The sequence below is a fragment of the Caloenas nicobarica genome, chromosome 8, assembly GCF_036013445.1.
Source record: "Caloenas nicobarica isolate bCalNic1 chromosome 8, bCalNic1.hap1, whole genome shotgun sequence".
In the NCBI taxonomy this organism is placed as follows: domain Eukaryota; kingdom Metazoa; phylum Chordata; class Aves; order Columbiformes; family Columbidae; genus Caloenas; species Caloenas nicobarica.
The window spans coordinates 5,133,450-5,154,896 of NC_088252.1; the positions used below are offsets into that span (position 1 = coordinate 5,133,450).

Below are 21,447 nucleotides of genomic sequence, written 5' to 3' on the forward strand. Positions count from 1 at the left end.
TTGATTGTTGGTTTTTCGTAAAAGAAAAACATTGTCAAATATCTTGCGCTCATTTAATGAAAAGGGGAAAAAAACCCAATCAGTGAGCAATGATAGATACAGGGTAAGGTGAGGACAAGTATAAGTGAATTTTCTTTAACTGTGGTGGTCTTACTTTCCCCTTCACTTTTTCCCTTCCGTTTTGGTGATAAAAACAAACTGAAAAAATACAAGCAATGAGACTCATGGCTACATCAAAACATTCCAGCATCTCATTCCAATCGATCTGGAGTTCTTTTGCTAGAACATTCTCTTTTTCATTCCATTCTTCTACGTTTACAATTTTAGCAAATGAATCTAGACTCCGCTTGGCTCTGGTTACTGAACAGCGTGCACAGTGGCATTCTACGACCTGAAGAGCAGCTTATCCAGCTGCAATAATGAATAATTTTGTTCTGCAAAATGTAGTCATGACACTGAAGTTGATAATTTCCTTCTAGTAAGTACCATGGCATCTTCGGTAATTTGGTACGGTTGGGTTCTGCATCTTATCTCAAATGAGTTTAGCTCCTCCAGTATCTCACGGGGGCTTTAACAGAGATCTTCAGAGAGAAGAATGGTTCTTAAAGAACTGGCGGTGCCATTTCAGGTAAGCCTACGGATGGCTGCATGAAAACAAATAGTTTTGGTTTTTACAGGACCAGTTTAAACACTTGGAGTGCTTGTATAAGCACGTATGTCCTCTGGGCGTTACTGCAACCCCAAAAGTGCGCGCCAGCACCGGTTGTTGGGATTATCCCAGTTTACAGCCCAGTTTCTGCACACGCACAGGTGAGATGTTTAGGTGGAGCGGGCACACGGGCTCAGGAGCCCTCGGTGGCACCCATGCTGTCCTGCCCGCCCTCGGTGGCAGCGCAGGTACCGCTGAGCCCCCCACCGCCCCTCTCTTCCCAGTTCCACACTGGTCAAACCAGAACCACCGTTGTATTCAGGTGGCGGTGGCTTTGTGCAACATCCCCTTCCCCAGCTCATTAACGACACAGTGCATCCTATTACAAGCAAAACTTTAGATAATTTTATTTAGAATTTTAACAACATTAACCTTTTAATTACAAATTTAAATATTTTAACAGTAGTCATAACACAATACAATATTTTTTTAAACTTTTACACTTTTTTTTTAATTAAAAACAATAGGTCTATCTCCACCTCCCAGCAAACAAACACAATACAGAGAGGAGGCTGCTGTGCCTGTACAGGTACAACAGCAGCTGGAGGGAGTGCTGTGCATGGACAGTGAACCATTTTACATTAACCTGGACGATGTGGGAAAACAAACTGAACAGTTTCAGGTACAAATGGTTCAGATAACCACATAGCAATATTGTTTAGCCTTGAAACAGCACAGTCCTCTGCATGTTTTTTAGAGGGCCTCCCATTTTAATACTGACATGGTGCGACTCTGCTTAGCTCGTGAATGACCAGGGTTTGCAACACAAGGTCCTACGGCCAGCAGGGACAGGGCCTTGCCTTTTGCTTCCAGGCAACCTCACGCACACAGTTTAGCTTTGAAATCTATCATACTTAGGCCTGACATGGCCACAGCTCCTAATATTGTGTTCTGTGCATCCTTTTTCACTATTCCAGATCGGTCACATGTAAAACCCTGCCTCGCATAAGGCTCAGTTCCTGTTCTGTCTGCTCTCACATCACCCTCCTGGCGGCCTAGGACCTTAACGTACAGAACTGGGCTCTGCGGGTTAGCGGGCAGGGACAGGCAGGTCTGCGGCAGAAGCATCGTGTTGATACGCACAGGTAAAGTAAGAACAGGACGGGGATGAGAAGGACGTAGAGAGAAACATGTGCACACACTTCCCTCTCGTGCTTGATCAGTTACAATCTAAATTCCAAGTCAGCTCAGCGAGTGGTTGGGATTAAGTTCACCTCAGCATCTGCAGTAAATGGCACCTAATTCACCTTCGTTCAAAGAAATTCATTAAGTTTGCAAGCACAAAAAGCCTGTTATAGCTCTGTGCCGATTCCTTTTAAACAAAACTCTGTACAAACACTCGTACTCTGACAAGTAAACTCTTAGTAGTTCAGAAGTCAGGTTTACAGGTCACAAGATTCTTGGACTCTTCCTGAAACCTTTTTAAAAGTCAGGATCATCATAAAATATTTTCCAGTCCCTAAGCATTTCCAATATAAGATTTGAAAATCTCTACTGAGCTTCTGAAAGTGTTGTCTGCTTTGTCTTTGAGAATTCTATAATGCAGACCATTCAGCTTGGATTCTCTGGATTTTTAGTTTTTTAAAATGGCTTTGTTACCTTTTAGTTACTGTTCATATCTTTTCATACTCTTCACACAAAAGGAAGGTACATCTTTACAGAGCTAGGTAGAAAATAGCTAAAAGAAGAGCTGTATAGATGCAAAGTAAAAGGAATGTAAGAAAATCATTAAAAAGGCAACTAAAACACACAAAATTCACATTATGTGGCGACCACAATATATTTGTACAAGTACATGTTCTTAAACATACAGAGTTGGTGGTCAGTGAGAGGCTTAGACCTTGGAGGCCAAATTTAAATCGGTTAAACTAGCATAGATCTGGAGCAATTTTGATGACGATTAATCTCGCTGGCTTAGCGTAATTCCTCCATAATTACATTGGTAACTAGAAGCAAATTCATCCCTTTGTGATTTACTTGGAAACAGTGAGCAATGACATGGACATTGCTGTAAATTAGATTGTTTTTGAGTTCTTTGCTTGGCATTAAGAAACAAGTCAGAAATAAAACTTCTACAAGGAAAACCATGAGAAAATAGTCTCACCAGTCCAAGAGATGCTGTAGCTCTGCCCCTTACATTTGACAGTAGGATGAGTGTTCCTGCTCCTTACAAGTGTATTACATCTCATTCTAGAGCCCCTACAGTCACGCTGCGCTTTGTGACTGGAGACAAAGTCTCAAAATCCACTTCTAGTGTTCAAAAGTGTCACTTTAACCTTCAAGTCTCCTCTCAATTTTCATGAAAACGGTCTCAAATCTTCATCCTGTGTTACTGGATCTTCTCTACAATTTCCTCCCTTCTCTCTACTTACTGTTTAAAGACACGGAAGCTGCTGTGTACAATGACCATTTTTCAAGTTTTCTTCTATTACTGAATGATTTTTATGGACTCTATACTCAGGTATATTAGAGTTTTCATTTCCTTATTGGTTTCCAGTTTATAAATCTGAAACAGATAGACTCCTTAATGAAAAGGAAACCAGGAAGAAAGAGTTCCCTCCATTCACCCTTGAACCCCAAAAAGATGAGTAGATTTATTCTTACCTCTCATCTCGTCTCCCTCGGAACCGTGCATCCTCAGGATCCCGTGGATATCTATCATCTGAAGGTCTCCGTCCTTCCCAAGCACCAGGAGGCCCACGGTTTGAACCCCCTCCTTCAAATTCCCTGTGATCGGGAGGAAAGGGAGGCCCGGGTCCACCTCGTCTCCATTTTTCGTCTTGCAACGGTGGGCCTCCTCTCCCCTCAAATTCCCGTAATCGATGGCCAAATCTCTTATCTGGATGGAAGTCATCACGGAAGTCATCTGGTCGATCAAAGTCATCATGGAAATCTGGGTGAGGTCCTCGTCTATCTGGCATGCCCCTGCTGTCTCTACCATCACCCCACTCCTGGCCACCTCGAAACAACCCTCTCTCGGGCCCATGATCAGGACCACCACTGTTCTGGTCGTGCCTTCTATCTGAGAGAGGGCCCATGTGATGGTTTGGTGGACCACGGGAGTCACCTTGAGGGGAAAAAATCATAGCAGATTTCTGTAACGTAGTCTAAAAATGCTCTAGGATGCTCTAGTTCGTACAGTTCTACAAAGCATATACCATACAGTTCACATCAAATACTTTTTTGGGGAAAACTTTTCCTCTATATTCCAGCCCAAGTCTACAGAAGCTTTCCTCTCAGCCAACGCCCTGTGCTCTGCTGTAGCCTTTTCTGTCTAGATCGGAGGTGTCAAACTCATTTTCACCAGGGGCCTCGTGGTTGCCTTCAAAGGGCCAAATGTTATTTTAGGACTGTAGAAATGTACCTACTCCTATTGATGTGGCCCCTGGTGAAAATGAATTTGACACCCCTGGCCTAGAGGCACTGCACTGGAACAGCCTCTTTTAGCAGAACTACAGAGGAAAAAACAACGTATTTAATTACCTTTATTAAGGCCAGGTCCTTGGTTGTGAGGGCCAAGACGACCTTGTCCTCCCTGCTGCCCCAGGCCTGGGATCAGTGGTGGAGGACCTGGGTTCTGTCCGTCCTACAAGCACATAATAAGAAAAGCCATGTGAATTGCCATGTGGGGGGGTTTTTTTTTTGCTTTTAAGCATTTTGTAAGGGGGAAAACCAATTTTCTTGACATAAAGACTGCGGCTTCACAGGTCTTACAACAGAAACTGCTGATTTTCCAATGGTTTCAGCCTAATTTTTCAGACATTCACATCAGTGATGCTTTTTGGTCACTGTGAGAAACACCTGATTTTATAGGAAACACAGCATTTTGAGGACTAATGTTTTACCTGTAACAACCAAAGATGAAAAAGCTCATATTCTAGCTGCTTGGCAGAGAAGATGAAGAAACCCTGTATAGTTGTTTGAAAAATGCCAGGTACTGATTTATATGCAGTTAAAATGCTGCATAGACCAAAGACTTCCTTTGGAAATGCACAAAAAAAAAAAAAGAAACGATGGAAAAATAAAAATATCAAGAATGTTGGGACGGGGAGGAGGGACAAGAACAGGGCCATGAGAGAACCGCTCCTATAAATCTTTGTGAACTGTTAACATGGAAATACATGAGTTTCATTTTCAACATGCTGGCAAAGTTTGCTTTTCTTAATTCTAATTCTAGGATCAAAAGAAAGTACTAACACTCAGCTAAGCACCAGGAGATAAGTTGTTAATGGGTTATTAAGAAATGACAGGGCTAAAGGCAGAGGCTGCAGTCACCTGCTCTTCTCAAGTAGAAACTGTGTGAGCAGAGATTTGTGTAAGTTATACAATCCGAAAGAAAAAAAAATAAAGCATATACAAGTCTTTTGTTCTTTTCTGTATTTTTGGGTGTGATTTCTAAACGATAAAATAATGTTACTCAAATTCAGCTACTGTCACAGACCCATGAAAGATTTCTACGGGTATCAGGTTTATACTGGAGCCGCTATGGTAACATTGGTTGGGAAACAAATGGGTCGAACTGTCCAATTCTGCCTTTAAACAGCAAAGGCCAGACAAAAAGTCATCATTTGGGGTTTGTACTTGACTGGAACTAAAGCAGGTCACGTACATCATATACCCTGCAGCAATGAGATCCAACAATAAAAATGTGTCACTGTGAACAGAGTTGGAATTTCCAAGATTGCCAGACAAAACTTACGTTGAAATCATCATCAAAAAAAAGCCTCCCAAAACCCATACCAGAAAACCCTAAACACAGAACAACTCTCTTCCTATACATGTCCAATGTGTAAGATTTAGACTTAACTTTCATATTGTCTTGCAAAAAATAGCCCTCCAGACTACAGGTAGCTTGTAAATATGTAAAAACTTACACTTCTGTGTCATTGTACTCATAGTAACACTGCTTAATCTCTCCAGGAATTAGAGTTAAATAATTTTCAAACTTTGCATCTATTTTTGATAAACACTACCTTTTTTTTCCCTTTGCAGAGAAGCATTAAGTTCCTTTGTGTATTTTTCCTATCATATCTTGATATACCGGTTTTAAATTAAACACTTCTCTTAAACTGCAATATAGGTGATAAAAACACAAAAAAGCACACAGATGTATACTAGAAACATCACATTTTCATCGAGTAATTTTGATAAGGACTTTGGGAAAAAAAAAAAAAAAGGCAAAATAAAAGGCCTGGTCCAATGCTTATTAAAAACCCAAAAAATACTTTTCTAGTGACTGATTGTTGACTTGAGTCCGGAACAAATGGATTCCCCAACTAGGTGAGATCCAGCTGTGGCAGCACTTCTGCTGCTCTCGAACAAAACCTTGCTGCAGTTCCATCAATTCTCTTAAGTTCAGCATCTGCTTACTTACAATAAACTTCATTGAACTTCTTAAATTTATACCACTACTGTTTAACCAAAGCAGCAGTATTTAGCACTCACTAAATAACCTTCCTTAGCATTTAGCAAAAACTTCCATTCCAAACAAACCGTGCTCTGACAGATAGAAGACAGGGCTGTAAAACTGCATTTTCACACACCTTTCACTTCAAAATTCATTCTGGACCCCAAACTGGGCCCGAAACTGAACAACTACATCCAAGTACGTGTGTTTTGCAATAGCAAAATAGCTCCAAAATACTACTTCTACCTTGGGAATATTCTACTTATCCATCTGCATTTCAATATCAACACGCCTATTTCCAGAATGAGATTTTGACAACCGTATCTCAGGCAATTTCCTTCTCATAAACATTCTCTGTTCTGTTTCACGTTTGCAGAAGGCGGCACAGCAGATGCAGGTAACTGTGGTACCTTATACGGAGATTAACCTCCACAAATATGTATAAATGTTCAGTATTAGCGTGACAAGCCCTTGATAAAGCAGATATCTATTCATACACTCCTGCTACTGAAAGGAGGGCACGTGATTTGTACCAGTTTACAGAAGATGAATGTCAAATTCAGAATAAAAAACAAGCTAAAGCCTATTGTTTAAAAAAAAAAATCGCAGATGGGGTATTTTTAAATAGGAACTACTACTATAGTCATATTGCAAGGAAGTAAAATGGAGCAAAACCTGACATTATGCATTTAAAAATCTGTTCATTTTTAAAAGACGTTACCATACTAAAGCTGCAGAAGGAAGGAAAAATGGTCAAAAATACCTTGCTTTGTCCTTTTTTTTTTTAACATCTGTAAAAGACTTCAAGATAGCAGAATTCACTGAAAATAACCTGTCAAAAGCCGCTTAACTCAATTCTGTGCAGAGCGCTAACAGCGGGGTCAGACAAGGACAACCCTACACGGACATGTAACCATACACTGACTTTTATACACGCACATCTTGGTAATTAATCTCAAAGCAGAAAAGTTCGTCTCCCTGGGACAGCAATGAAAAACGCTATGCTGGTTTAAGTTAGATAGTTGTGGAAACGACTGTTTTCCACCTAACTTTGATACTTTTGAAACCTCAGCAATCTCTCACATTAACAGGCTTCTGAAGGGAATTATTGCTGATTTGTAGGGAAAAAAAATATTCAGATAAACCCACAATTTGTATGCTACTCTGCCTCAAACCAAATATGCCATCACTCACTGTGACTGGTACTGGACTACGCACCAAGGACTATAAGCATACCTGTCTAGAGCTTTAACTAGAAACTGTGGATTGCAAGTCTAAGAAATAATTCTGTCCAAAAAAAACCCCCCCACAGTTTTTAAAATTAAGTAGATTTTTTTCCTAACATCCACTTCAAAATTTACCTTAAAGCTGAAGACAATCAAGAAATTTTAAATACAGAATCGGTGCCATACAAATAAGAACTTGTAAGAGCTAATAAACACAGAAATGTCTGCGCTGTGGTAGAGCAGAAAACAGAACAATCCCGTTACGAATGATGCTGAAGAAGGCAGAGCAGGTTGTGCCCCATACTGAACCAGACCTAATCAAAGCCTGACTTGATCCCTGCAGAGTTCATCGGTGGGTCTATAAGCAACACTCTGCAGTATTCCAGCTCAGCTGGTGAACCCCCCGGGAGTCCAGTGTCCCAGGGACATCGAACCGGCAGCATGTCCAGGCCACGCTCAGCAGCTCCGGCTCAGTCCTCAGCCTGCCAGACCTAGGCTAGTCCTAGACAAACCTGCTTGATAGCTGGGCTCCCTCTGTGCTTCTTGGCAAATGGTGTGGTAATGAGTTAAGGGTGGGCAATGCCAATCTCTGAGCCTGCACTCCAGGCAGTACAAAGGTGGCTAAAGGAAGCAGGATAGCTGTGTTTCTGTGCGCTTAGTCTGAACCGGGAAGTTCAGCCAGAGCTAAGCTGAGTCCAGGTGTGTCAGCATCTATGGTAAATGCATTGCACAGTTTGGATAAACTACACTGGGACAACTGAGAGTTGGCAGTAACTTGCTTTAATAAACACATAAAAGTTTTCTTATGTTCCGTTTGCTTAAATTCAACTTTTCTCAGTGCTTACCTACTCCCCAGGGGATTCCCCCTTTAAGACAGTTCAGTGTCTTTCAATTAAAAATCTGGAGTTTCTCTTAGGGTTACATATTTTCTGTACCAGTATTTCCAGTAACCCCCTTCTGCAGTTACCCCTGCTGTTCCCAAACTACACAGCTCCTTTCATTCCCATTGAGGTTTCCCTGAGGCCCCAGTCTCGCAGCTGTACCGAACCTCCAGCCCCTCAGCTCTTCCTCTGCCTTTCTACTGTGTGACATTATCATTCCCATGTTCTTAACACTCCTCGTGTTACACAGACCAACACGTACCTGATTAAATGGGGGACGAGGCCCATCGCCCAACAGAGGCGTTTTCTGCTGCTGGAAAGGCAGAGGGCCCTGGGAAGGATGTGGCCCCCTCGAAGGGTTCGGTTGTCCCTGAGGTCCTTGCATGTTTCCTTGTGGCCCTACCAAGGAGCCTTGTGGAGGTCCCTGCTGGCCTTGTGGCCCACGCAATTCTTGTGGCGGTCCTAACATTGTACCTTGAGGCGGGGGTCCCTGGAGGCCCCTCATCTCCTGGGGACCATGTCCTAGTAAACCACTTTGCATATGAGGACCTCTCATTTCTTGCGGATGACCCATCATCATCCCTTGTGGAGTAGGTCCCTGGTTATCTCTGGGTCCTGGTGGACCCTGCATCCCTCTTGGATTAAGTCCCATCAAAGGCCCTTGAGATATAGGGCCCTGCATCCCTTGAGATCCTGGAGCTCCTTGCATGCCATGAGGAAGAGGTCCTTGCATTCCTCGGGGACCAGGTGGCCCTTGCATTCCTTGACCCCCAGGGGGGCCTTGAGGACCCAGGTGACCTTGTGGGCCAGGTGGACCCTGTGGTCCTAAATGAGTCTGAGACCCAGGTAGACCCTGTGGTCCTAAGTGGCCTTGGGGGCCAGCATTACCCTGTGGACCTGGAGGCCCCATTGGCCCATGAGGGCCAGGATGTCTCTGCATTCCTTGATGTCCATGTAAATCCTGAGGCCGTGGCATTCCTTGTGGAGGTCCTTGGGGGCCTGGAGGTCCTTGTGGTCCCATGAATCCTTGTGGACCTGCACCTCCTTGGTGTAATGGAGGTCCTTGGGGTCCCGGAGGTCTGAATTGTCCTTGTGGACCAGGAGGTCCCATCTGAGGCATATTCATTGGCATCTGCTGAGGTGGAAGGGGCTGCTGAAATCCTTGAGGCATCTGTGACATTGGGCCTTGCCCTGGAAAAGGTTGAGGTCCATGGATAGAACCTCCTGGAGGTGGCGGCTGCACTTGCTCAGCTTGCTTTTGTGCAAGTCTCTCAATCTTCAGTTGCTGTCCAGAAAAAAAAGAGACCCAGAAAATCAACTAAGCATGGAAGTATATGTAACAACTGAAAATCAGAAACAACTAATATCTCAGGAGTTTAAAAAGATTTATTACTTCTCTCTTAATTAACAGAAATACATCTAAAGAGATGCATAGACTGGTATTAGTTAACTGAAATGTGGGGACCTCACTGAAGGTATCATACTATCATGCACTAAGTCCAAAGTCCTGTTAAATCAGATGTTTTTTGAAAAAAGGTGAAAAAATTACTGCAAAACAAGTTACATATTTTAGTGTTGAGGTCCAAATCTATCAGAGAGCACTAAAATACATTTGCTGATACCTGTCCTGACACACGTACCTCCAGGAGCTGTGGGTTTGTGTACTGAAGTGCTGCCATTTCCTGCTCGATCTCCGCCTGTGTCTTCTTCTTTTCCTCCAGCTTAATATCTTCCTTTCTATCATTCAATGGCTCAGGTGGGGGAGGCAAAGGAACTTTATTCTGCATCCAGGCCTACAAAGAACAGTAAACACAAGATGAATTCTGAGCAACAACATGCATGCAATATATTGCTGCACTGGGAAAAGATGCACTGGAATGCTCTGTGTTATGGATATTCAGAAGCTAAAACCAATGTTTTCAATGTTTCAATATTTTGTAACATCTTCCACTTACAGATACAAGATATAAGGGATTTAACCAAATATTTCAGCTTAAGTAGTAATTAAACTACCAACTGTGGTAAATTACGTTGCACTGAGTGTTGATATGAAAGAGCTGATAGTGGAAATTCAAAACGTTTCAACAGCCTCATACATTTTGGAAGCTGGGAAAATAACAAGTTGTTCTCCTCTTCACTGTGTGTCAAGTACTTACCTGCTGAAACTGTGCTGGTATTGGTTTTGCATAGGGCACTTTTTTCTGTGGCACCTTCTTTTGGTCCTTTTGCATTACCTCCTCCATTCCCCAGTCCAGTCCTGGGATCGTCATTTCAATATCATTGGACTCGTCTTTCCCTTTAGCACCAGAGACACAAACAGAGCAATGCAGGTTCACAGAGAAATCCTCTTACTCTCCTTACGCCTTATTTAGCAAAAGAGACAAAGAGGTTTTCAACTCTTCCTTCTTTACACAGGAGATATGCATGATACAGAACTTTAGAAAACAGTGTCTGTGCTACCAAAATATAGGAAAGGAAAGGAAGTCACACAGTATCTGGATGGCTCAGGAAAACACTTCCCCACAGCTCCTACTTACCCATCTGCTCTTGCTCCATGGCTATTTTCAATTGTTCGGGTATTCCCATCCCAGGAATAACTGCCAGGCTGTTGGGTTCCAGATCATCTAGAGAAACACAAATATTTATACTTGGAACATTTTTCTTTGCGTTATCATTTTATCCCTTTGGATTCTCACATGCTTTTACCATTGGTATCATTACATATGTCACAACTAGTGGGTCACTTCTTAATCCCATACACAAATTAGAGGATATTAAAAGAACTTCAGATTCATAAATACACCCCAAAAGGTCAGAAACCATGTCATTTAAGGAAAGTCGCATTTTGGACAGAATCTCAGAAAAGGCAATAGCCCATTCCCATTTTTGTCATTACAAATCTATACATTTTAAAACTTAAATTGGATTAAAGCGCTGCATTTTAATTAACATTCCCAAACACGAAAGAGCAAATAATCAAAAATCTGAAGAAACAGACGACAACCCCAGAGATGAAAAGGTTGCTGAGGCATGCCATAGAGCTGCGCAACTCTGAGCAGCCTAAAACTACCAAGATAAATCCCTAAGAGGGGGGTAGGTAAAGTTTTCAGATTTTAGTCAAATTCAATACTTTGAAAGATTTTCCTGCTGTAGTTCAGGACTGTGGGAAGTCCTGAAGTCACATGAAGTTTTCAGGAAGAAAAGTAAACTGGACATAGCCAGAGGGAGAGCCAAACCTCCTTCCTGCGATTGACAGAGCAGGTCTTACCTCCTGGAGCTGTGGAAACAAAAGAAAGCTCATTGTTGGAATAGTGATCACTGATAACACCGACAGTAAGATTATCCCCATTAAAAAAAAAAAAGTTCATCTAGGTAGCCACTACCACTATAATACTGTTTCATCGTCTTCTCCAGAAGCTGCACTCTAGTGTCAGCTACAAGCTCCAGGCTTATTCCTGCTCCCAACCCCAACCCTCTTTCTCCTATCTCGAGGGAAGTTGCCTTACCGTATTCCACACCGTCCTCTGACATCCCAGGCAGCAGATTCAAGTTGTAACGATCTCGCATTTTATCTCCAGGCCGATTTCGAGTCCAAAATTTGCTGTCAAAAGGAAGTTATATGATCTCGATAAAGGATCAAAAGTATTACCTACTTTTCATCTAATTAGTTTCCACTTCTCTAAATTTTAGTATGCTAACTTGACTGTGTAAGGGTTCAGCTCTTATTAATCAAGTTCAGTGCTGGATCTGACTTTAGGTGTGAAGTTCAAACAAAAAATAAAACCCCAACAACTATCATATTGAATTGTATAGTTACAACTCAGAAGATGCTTCAAAGTGTAAGGGGTATAACGCACCAATATCAGATCCTGAACAGATTATTTACAGTCCATTCCAATAACCCCTCAATCAATTCAAATACGTTCTTCACATACAACTAACATTATCAATACACACATGTACACACAAAAATTTACCCCACATATAAAACGCTCCATGTTTAAAGCTTGTTCTACCAAAAATATTAAAAGCACAAACTATATGCCTCCAAACATGTTTGCAATGTGAAAAGGCACACACGACCCACAGACGATCTGTGGGAATAAAACACTGGCTACAGGAATACTTCTTCAGCAGAAAGCTACAACAATGCTTTTAAAAAAATTTCCTCATGAGATTTCAAAGCTCACACAAATCCAAAACCTTAGTGTTTTTTAAAGCTTCTTTAGATGAAGGACAAGAGGATGGACATCACTCAGTCTTTTAATGTAAAATGCAAGTGCCTTCCCATAAGTTTTTCTGTCTGCTTTGCCATATGTTGTGTATCAGGATCATCCCAATCTATATTTGTTCGCTGACACTGTGCACCCTTCTAGTTTCTAAATGCAAATAAATTTCCTTAGATCTTTTCTTTAAATACTTGAAAATACCTGGTGTGATCATTTGAGCCTGAACAGAGAATGTGTCCAAGGGGATGCCACGCCAGACTCCAGATCATTCCTTCATGGGCCATTTCCATTCCACCAACCTCCTTCTCAACCCTGATGCATAAAACAAAAAAAACCCAAACGCAAAATGTTTAACCATCACACAAGTGTGTATCTGCTACAGATACAACATAAAAATTTTGCTATTCAGTTGTTCCTGTTCCTCTATTCCATAATTTGCTAAATTCAAGCCTCTGAAATTTTTCTATTCGGTGAATTGATTATTCCCAGTTGTACTTAATAGGGAATTCAGTAGTGTAGGATTTTTAACTGTACATTTAGAAGCAAAATAATTGTAACGACCTGGAAGAAGCCCTAAAACTAGGAGCTTCAACCATTCATCACCCTCTCAACAAAAGACTTGTTTTCTCTACAAGCAATTGTATCCTTTAAAATATACCTGCACAGGAAACTTCTTCATCAAGAAAGCACATTCACAAACATCCTCAGGTATACAGCAAAACTACACCATAAACATGCATGTTGAATACGGATTCAAAGGTGAAAAGTCTATTTTATGTTTAGTCTAATAGCTTGCAGGTCTGATGATCATCTTTCCAATGTGCTGACGAAAATGCCACTTACCCAACATGCCAGAACAACAAAGAGCCATCGGATCCTCCACTGGCAAACAGCCCCTCATGAACAGGATGCCAGGCCACAGCTGAAATAGAGTAAAGACATCATCAGAAAGTACAACACTGGGATTTCTAATGAATGAATGGAAGAAAATCAGGGTCTCAAAAACTTTCATTTTAATCCAAACATTAATAAAAATATATAACAAATTCTGACCTGTGGCCTCCTTCTTATGACCCCTGAAGACCTGAAGCTCTTCTTTCAGATTACGAATGTCGAAGAGTTTACAGAGATGGTCACGAGAAGCTGTCAGCAGCCAGTTGCCATTCAGATTCAGTTTCACCTCCATCACTGTGTTTTTATGAGCATGTCTGCAAGCAGAGAACGAAAAAGGCTGTTTGTCTGGATACTGACTTCTCAGACACAAATAAAAGATGATTATTTACCCGTCCCAAATATGCAGGTCAGTGTCAGTAATTCAGGCTACTAAACCAGAATAGTGCAGCTTTGCGTGCCAAGGCCCTATCCCTTAATACTGTTCTTTTGTACTTCAGTGTGTCGGGCAGCGCTCACTGAACAGGATTCAGTTACTGTGCACGGTCCTACTGCAGTGTAAGAAATTTTTCAATGGTCAGATGAAGCGTCTCATTTGTGTTTCAACATCTCAATTCTGTTCTCCAAACGAGAACTGTGCAACTAGGAAGTCTATGAACAAGGACGAAGTGAATTCAAATTAGGAATATTAAAGTCACAATTTTCCAAGTATATACATGACTCCATCTAACCTCTAGATTTTCTGGCACAGCTAACGCACTAGCTTTCTATTTGAAGCCATTGTGTGTGGCTGAAATGATGCGAGGCAAAAAGCTAAGAAGATACTTTAAAAAAAAAAAAATTTATGAAGTTAGCTCATATTTGAGCAAAGCACAGTCTCTGTAGCCAGAACTTACAGTGTGGCAAGACTCTGGCCAGTCTTTGGATCCCAGAACTTGATGGGCTGTTGACTGTCTTTGCTTCCCGATACAACTAATCCCTTTGTTGGATGCCAGTCAACACATTTCACATCTGCTCCATGTCCTGTTGAGAAGGTAAAAATCGTTCATTTTGAGATTTCACGAACACCAAAAACACACTGAGAAATTAAAGGGTGCGCACCTTATAACTGTAATGTAAAACTGAATGAAAAAAATCACAGAACACAGGCCACAAAACAAAAATCAAACTAAATAAAAACTCTTCTCAGTTATTTAGGTTGCATTTCTTGACACTAATCACTGGGAGCATCTTTTTGGATTACACCCTCAAATCAAGCTCACTTCACCAACAAAAACATTCTCTAAGAAGTTTCTCCTCAAGCTGGTACTTTTCTTTAGGCTTTGGCCCTGTAACAGTGATGAAGTATTTGGAGGTGGTAAGGGAAAATAATACCGCAACACTTCACTTTCCATGAAATATTGTAGAAATGAAAGGCAAATACATATTTGTTCCTATCCTATCAGTACTACACTTTTGCTGTCCTGTCAGAAAATAAGCAAAGAAATTAAATTATGGATCTGGAAATTAGCATATAATGACATATATTATAAAAAGTTAGCATATAATGAAAAGAAATCTTGTGAGATGTAACCTCTTATCAGGTCAGAGGGATTCAGGTTTTCCTGATGCTCAAGAGTTAAGAAAGAAAAACCCTTGTGATATCATTTCATTTTAAACAGACTGACTGACCCTAACAGACTATCACGTGCTGCTCAGATGATCTAAAATCCATCAAGAAGACATGTCTGTTCCTACTACACAACAAAATGAGGTTTCTAGGCTGAACTATAGGGATTTAGAGAAGAAATAACGAATGATAATTTCTTTCTCCAATTTCTCTCCACGCCAGCCCACTTCAAGAGAAAGCCAACAGTAATAGTGAATGCCAGAAAATGAGGCGGCATGCAGTAACTAAAGAAATAAGCAAGATGAGAAAGGACAGGCTGTCTGCAACATAAAGGCACTGAAGTTATAAAATGCTATGGAAGAACGGTAGCATGTTCCATCAAAGACAACGCGTTCCCACCGCAGCTCCCACAACTACTGCTTTGCTACACAGTGGAACACGTCACTTCAAGCAGCACAAGCTGTCTCAATATAGGACTCAATTCGACAAGACATTAAAAATTAATATCCCTCGAAATTTTCCTGAGGCTACAGGAAAAAAAAAAAATCAGAATAAGCAATATACTTCTATCTTAAAAGCAAAATGTTAATGCATAGAGCAGTCTCTCCATCAGATGCGTGCAACTTTCCTCCTCTGTGGAGTAAAGGACAGATATGGAAGAGATTCTTGACCCCAGAAGAAATGAATACAGCTTAGGTAAGTACATGGGGAACAACTTTAAGGATTGGTTGACTGTACGGATGAAGGAATCCAACCCTCCTCCCCCAGCCACAGTGGGCAGAACTGCCCTTGGAATACACGGGATCTCAGGGAAGAGCAGGATCCTCCAGTTGCAAAGACATAGCTGTGCTCCGGCCATCCGTCTGTCCTGCCAACACTTGGAGATGTGTCATTCCCCTTCTCTCTGCCTCTTCCGATGCAGAAAGAAATGAAAAGCACCGTCTGTCTGGATTTGCTCTGACTAAATCTCTCTCTCACCTTAAACAAGAAGCCGGATGCTGAGCAAACCTTGCTTCCGAGCGTTTATTTGGGAGGAACGATTCGGCCAGCAGTAGGACAGAAAGCGCTCTTCCCCCACAGTGGAAGGCGCTTCACGCTTGCAGATCTGCAGCTGATGATATTCTGTAGCTACTCGCTATCCTGCAGCCCCGAGAGAAAGACGGGGGGGTTTAACTGAAGGGCAACAATAGGCTCTTATAGAGAAATGTTCCACTACAGGTAATAACTGGTTGAACTGTATGAAAATGTGTTCAGACTAGAATACTCGAGTACTATCGTAAATACGAAAAACAAAAACAAAACAACACACCTCAAAGCTCAGCAGAACCATTAAAAACAACTACCCACATGGACTGGAATTACATTTGCCTTGCAGCTCCTGAAATAAAGACAATTAGTAACAGAAGAGTGCTAAGAGACAAAGGGCTCCTCTGGCCGGTAAGATCACAACTGGAAAAAGGGTTATGCCAGTGAAAAGCCACCTCTGGGTGACAGCCCATCCTGTGCCAGGCCTGGTTTAGGCTTTGCTTTTGAGACCAACCAGCCCAAATATGCACCCTGAGGATAAAAAGGCTCAGAGTGGGCAATCCAGCTCAAGTTCAGAGCCACGCGCTTCAACAGAGCAACCAAATCCCCCCGTCCTCTCAAAGTCTGCAAAAGGGAGTGACACCGGGCTGACGGGCTTCTCAGCAGCCACGTTTGGTAGTCGCGACCCACAAGGCCTGGACCACAAAGCTGAAAGTTAGTAAAAGATGCCAGGATGCTCAGAACTTGCCACCAGAGCAGATAAATTGTCAGGTACTTTTCAGTAGGCTTTTGACCATCATCAGCACATTAAAATTGAGCACAGGGATCAGAAGAAACTCATCGCATTTAAAAACGTAAGCATTATGAAGATAGATAATTGGCATTTGCTGCAGAGAGCAACCTTTCAATAGCGGGGGAAAACCGGGACCCTCCTTTGTAATCTAATCAAAATGATCCATCCTGCCCCCCCAGAGAAATTCTACGCTAAATGGAATCATCATATATACCTAGCTGTAGGTTCCTAATGCAATAGAGAAAATAAATTATTTCCTTCAATAAATATGCCCCAAATAAATTACTCCCAAGGGATGAACTAACTCAGAAGAACTACACAGGATAACTAAGGTAACTGAACCATCTAATCAGACCTTTCAAAATTTCTTCTTTTCTCTCTTTTTCTTTAACTGGAGCAATTGACCCTGTATGTTGCTTTTCCTTCTTTATACTGATAGATGTACCAACTGCTATCTGTAATGAGGCAGATGATACAGAAAATACATTTAAAATAAAACTCGCAGGGAAAAAGAAACCTGGCAGATTTTACTTTGTAGTTGTTTTCAGTTCTTAGTTCCAGGCTGAGACCTGGGAACTAGACTCTCCCCTGGTCCAGAATTCCTGCTCAGAAAACCTTAATTCATGCAAATCTCTGCAGTTGATGTTCCTTATGTGCTGACACTAAACAGCTTTTGCTCAGTAACTTCAACAGTCACACGTGTGTCCTGGTGACCCAGGAGGGCCGGAGTGGGAATTCCTCCCTCAACAACTCGCACCCTTACAGACCCCCTGTCATTTCCCTGTCTTGTAGGGGTGCTTCATGGATCAATGAAGTGAAACGCGTAAATCGTTTAGAAATCACGGCAACGGAAGGCCTATAAACAAACTGAAAGACTGAAGGTAAAGATTTTTGATAAACTGAACTCATTTAAAACCATGAGTTAATCTCTGAGCATAAAACCATACTAATGCTTGTGAGTTTTACTTACTACAACTGTTTCTAACTTTTTATAAAAATCTGCAGAAAAAATAAATTAAAAACAAGTATACATAGAATCTTTATAAAGTTCAGTTACAAAAGTATTTATCTAATAATACTTTTCATAAGCATAATAAATTCTTGAACTGAGTAACTGTAGTCACAACCGCGTTAATTAAAATACCGATCGTTAATACTTCTGGCCAACTGATCTGAAGAGTTGGTTCTTTAAAAGACACTGAACAGAAACACTGGCTGGTGAAAGGCATAACAAGCTATAATAAGATTATATGCAATAGCGTTTCATCAAATCCAGCACGTCACAAATCTGGAAAAGTACACAGAAATTAAGGACTTTTTTCCTCTCTCACTCTAATTTCTGCATATATGACTTAGTGAATGTAACATATGGAGCAAAAAAGTTGGTTTGGATCATTGCCTTTTTATCACAGTCTATAACATACCTACATATTTTACAATGCAACTGTATATAAACAATTATAGATACATGAGATTTATTGCTGTGCCTAAATTTTCTATTATATCCTTTCCTCTAGGAATGAGCCCAATTCTGAAGGCACATAAATTGTAAAGAGGATTTTATAAGCGATATTGTAGGCTTTCTAGATCCCTCTCAGCAATTATTTGGGTGTATATACACATATTAAGATGACACTCTTAAGGCATTTTCTTGTACTTTAACATCCATGTTCCAAAGAAAATAGATATTTGTAACTTTATGTATTTTTAAGAATGAACATAATCACTGAACTGCAGCAGTAATGGTTTTCATTTAGAGAGAATTCTATTTGCTTGTATTTTTTAAGCCACAAGGTTCTCTGATGCTGTTTTAAACGGGGAGTAAACAGAGCTGTGTGTTCTCCACTTCAATCGGTCAGACATGAAGCCTTTTCATCACCATTTAGTAACATTCACAGTTCTGTAACCCGTATCCCCCAAGAACAGGACAGCTCTCAGAAGAGCAGGCCCTTTGTAGGGGACTATTTCCAAAGGATCTGCAAAGAGACATCAGGTCTTGCTACCGCTCAAGCTAAGGTTCTCTACCCTCAAAAATAATATTTGAATGAAAAAAAATTTTTAAAAAGGACCTGCAAGTCAAAGATAATGGAAAACAGTCATCTTAGCAGAAAGATGTTCTAAGTTTTCTACATAATTCCCTTAGCCTTTGTTAGTTGCTTCTAGTCTACTAGGCAAATTGGATTATTCTGCCCATTCCATTTTTATAGAAGGCTTTTAAAATGACATCTGACAGTTACCCATTTCCCTAGCAATTCCTTGCTTCTCTGTAAAGCTCACCTCAGAACTGAAGACCTCTCATCTACAAGAACCTGGGTACTGTTTTGATAATACCGACCAGGTTAGCAATATGGGTACAAATGTATTTTAATTCCAGTAATTTAGTGTTCTTTGCCCTATCACATTATGTGAACTATACTCCCCTTGAAAGCTGTCAGCTAGTTTATTAAACATGGTATCTAGAGAGACTGCTGGAGTTTTCATCTACCTAGAGAAAATGTTTCCTAGATCATCAGTATTCTCTAAATCAGCAGCACAATGGGACATAATTAAGCCTTGTTTACAATATTTTTTTGGAACGGTTCTATAATCATACTAAGTTTTCTTCCCAGACAAAAGCTCTTATAACAAGACAGTTTGTATTATCTGTGAAATCAGAAGGTTAAAAAAAATAATCAGTCAACACTAATGAAACAGGTGTGGGTAAACAAATGAGTTTTCCCAAGATTATCCAGAACAGGTGATCGGCCCCCAAAATGCGCTCCCATAAATGAGTTAGAATTTGTATGTGTAGTCCCGGCCGAACTTACACCGCTCAGTAAATAGTTTTAATTCTACAAAATCCTGAAACACCAGCAAAAAAAAGCTTCAATTTAATGCTAGTTGTGTGTTTGCACAGCTTGCGTAACAGCAAATACGCTGCAAGGAATCATGGAAAAAATCTTGTTACGTTACAGGTAACGGCCAGTAATGGCAGGTACGGATCTGAATTCGTCACGTCTGCTGAAATGCAATGGCTTCTGTAAGGGCTTATAGCAAGGGGAAGAAACCCAGGTGGGTCCCAGTGTCTGTGAGAATTGGGTCATGCAGGTTCAGTTGTAACTAATGGGACTACTCACATGTTAAACTCAAAGTGAACATTTAAGTCCTTCAGTGAATTGAAGGTAGGATGCTGAGCAACTTCCACAGCTGAAATGCATTGCTTTGAACAGAAACAAAAATTACACAACTGAAAATGTCTACTGGTTTAGATTTGTGGTGTCAGGTCTTTTTTTTGTTTGTTTTTCATCATTATGTTCCTGCTGAAGTCCACTAACACTGTAGAGATACCTTTCCTTTTAGACATATTCACTTTTTCCTAACTCCTGAATTTACTCTGGAGCATCATCACTGTCTACACCCAATCAGGTTATTTCCTGTATATGTTGTAAAACAAACAGAGACAAACCAAGTTTGACAGCAGGTTGTGCAACAGCACAGTAATGAAAACGGCATCTGTAACATGCAAAGAGCTGTTCAACATTCCCTTAGAAGTGAGAACTACATGAAAATCAATTAAGTATGGATGTCTCACATAATTAAGTCATATCTAGATTGATCACAGGTAAGTAAAAATATTACAAAATTTTCACTAATTTGGTTAATTGGTGTCCAGATTTTCTAACTTACCACCACTTTTATGCACTTAATCAAGAAAACCTACATATAACATCAGGTGCATCTCTGTCACAGACAGTTCAGCTATGTGATGATGCTTTAAAATGCAGCATAATGCTGAGTGCAATACAGAAGTCATTTTAATTAAGAGGTCGTTATTAATCTTAAACAAAAAGCCATCAGGAAGCTCAGAGTTAGCTCAAGAGAAATGACAGCAAACAGGGCAGAAAGAAGGAAGATACACCACATTAAAACTGTATAATACCTTTGTTTATGTGTATATATATATATATATATGCTAGTAATTAGCAGTAATGGCAGCTGAATTCAAGGATGAAGGTTCTCATCACAGAGTTATATTATTTATGAAAAGCAGACTGGATTCTACTTTGCACACAGTTATCTATTAAAATTCTCACAGCACATCATTTATAATTCCTGTACAAGTATTCATCAGAGAATTAAGGGGGCTTTTTTAAATTGCAAAAGGTAGAACAATATCCCTTTTTTTTTGGCTAGTTATATTATCTGTAAAGTAGCTGGGACTAGATGTTAGCCAGCCTACTTTTGAAAGCAGCAACACACTTGCTTTTCATTGGCAGAAAATATTTATTTACAGTGGTATTTACATTTAACGGTATTAAAAATAAGTGTGGTACAAGAAACATTAAAAATGAACAGCAATTGTAAGAAAAATTCTCATGTGTCTTAACATTAACAGCTAAAAGGAGCCAAAAACCCCACTCCCTCAAAGAGAAACAGCACCACAGTTTTCTATTGCATGTCTTCTGGCACCTTCAAGCACCTGGTACTAGTCTCTGGGTCTGGAGGGGTTTGCGCTGCCTCCAATCAGCATTTGCTGGTTTAAGCCATCAAACAAGACTAATCTCTACCCTAATGCAGCTCAGCAATTACCACATCATGCCATATAGAAAAGGGGAGAGCGCAGCCATGCCCAGGAATAGAACAACTGGTGGTCCCTCAAGGGAAGAAAAAGTGTGAAACTGAAAGAAAGGAAACTC

The 21,447-nt window shown here is 40.7% G+C and overlaps 1 protein-coding gene across 1 annotated transcript in view; it reads right to left on the bottom strand.

The window, feature by feature from the left end:
• The window catches only part of WDR33 (WD repeat domain 33), a 69,897-nt gene that overhangs the window by 5,413 nt on the left and 43,037 nt on the right, over positions 1-21,447 (bottom strand). The window contains exons 8-19 of the mRNA XM_065639960.1: positions 14,240-14,366; positions 13,506-13,660; positions 13,296-13,374; positions 12,654-12,764; positions 11,730-11,824; positions 11,492-11,500; positions 10,761-10,847; positions 10,380-10,519; positions 9,864-10,016; positions 8,486-9,508; positions 4,193-4,295; positions 3,314-3,776 (exon numbers count right to left, since the gene is read on the bottom strand). Of these exons, the coding sequence (XP_065496032.1) occupies positions 3,314-3,776; positions 4,193-4,295; positions 8,486-9,508; positions 9,864-10,016; positions 10,380-10,519; positions 10,761-10,847; positions 11,492-11,500; positions 11,730-11,824; positions 12,654-12,764; positions 13,296-13,374; positions 13,506-13,660; positions 14,240-14,366 (2,545 nt within the window). The remainder of the gene's footprint in view (positions 1-3,313; positions 3,777-4,192; positions 4,296-8,485; positions 9,509-9,863; positions 10,017-10,379; positions 10,520-10,760; positions 10,848-11,491; positions 11,501-11,729; positions 11,825-12,653; positions 12,765-13,295; positions 13,375-13,505; positions 13,661-14,239; positions 14,367-21,447) is intronic.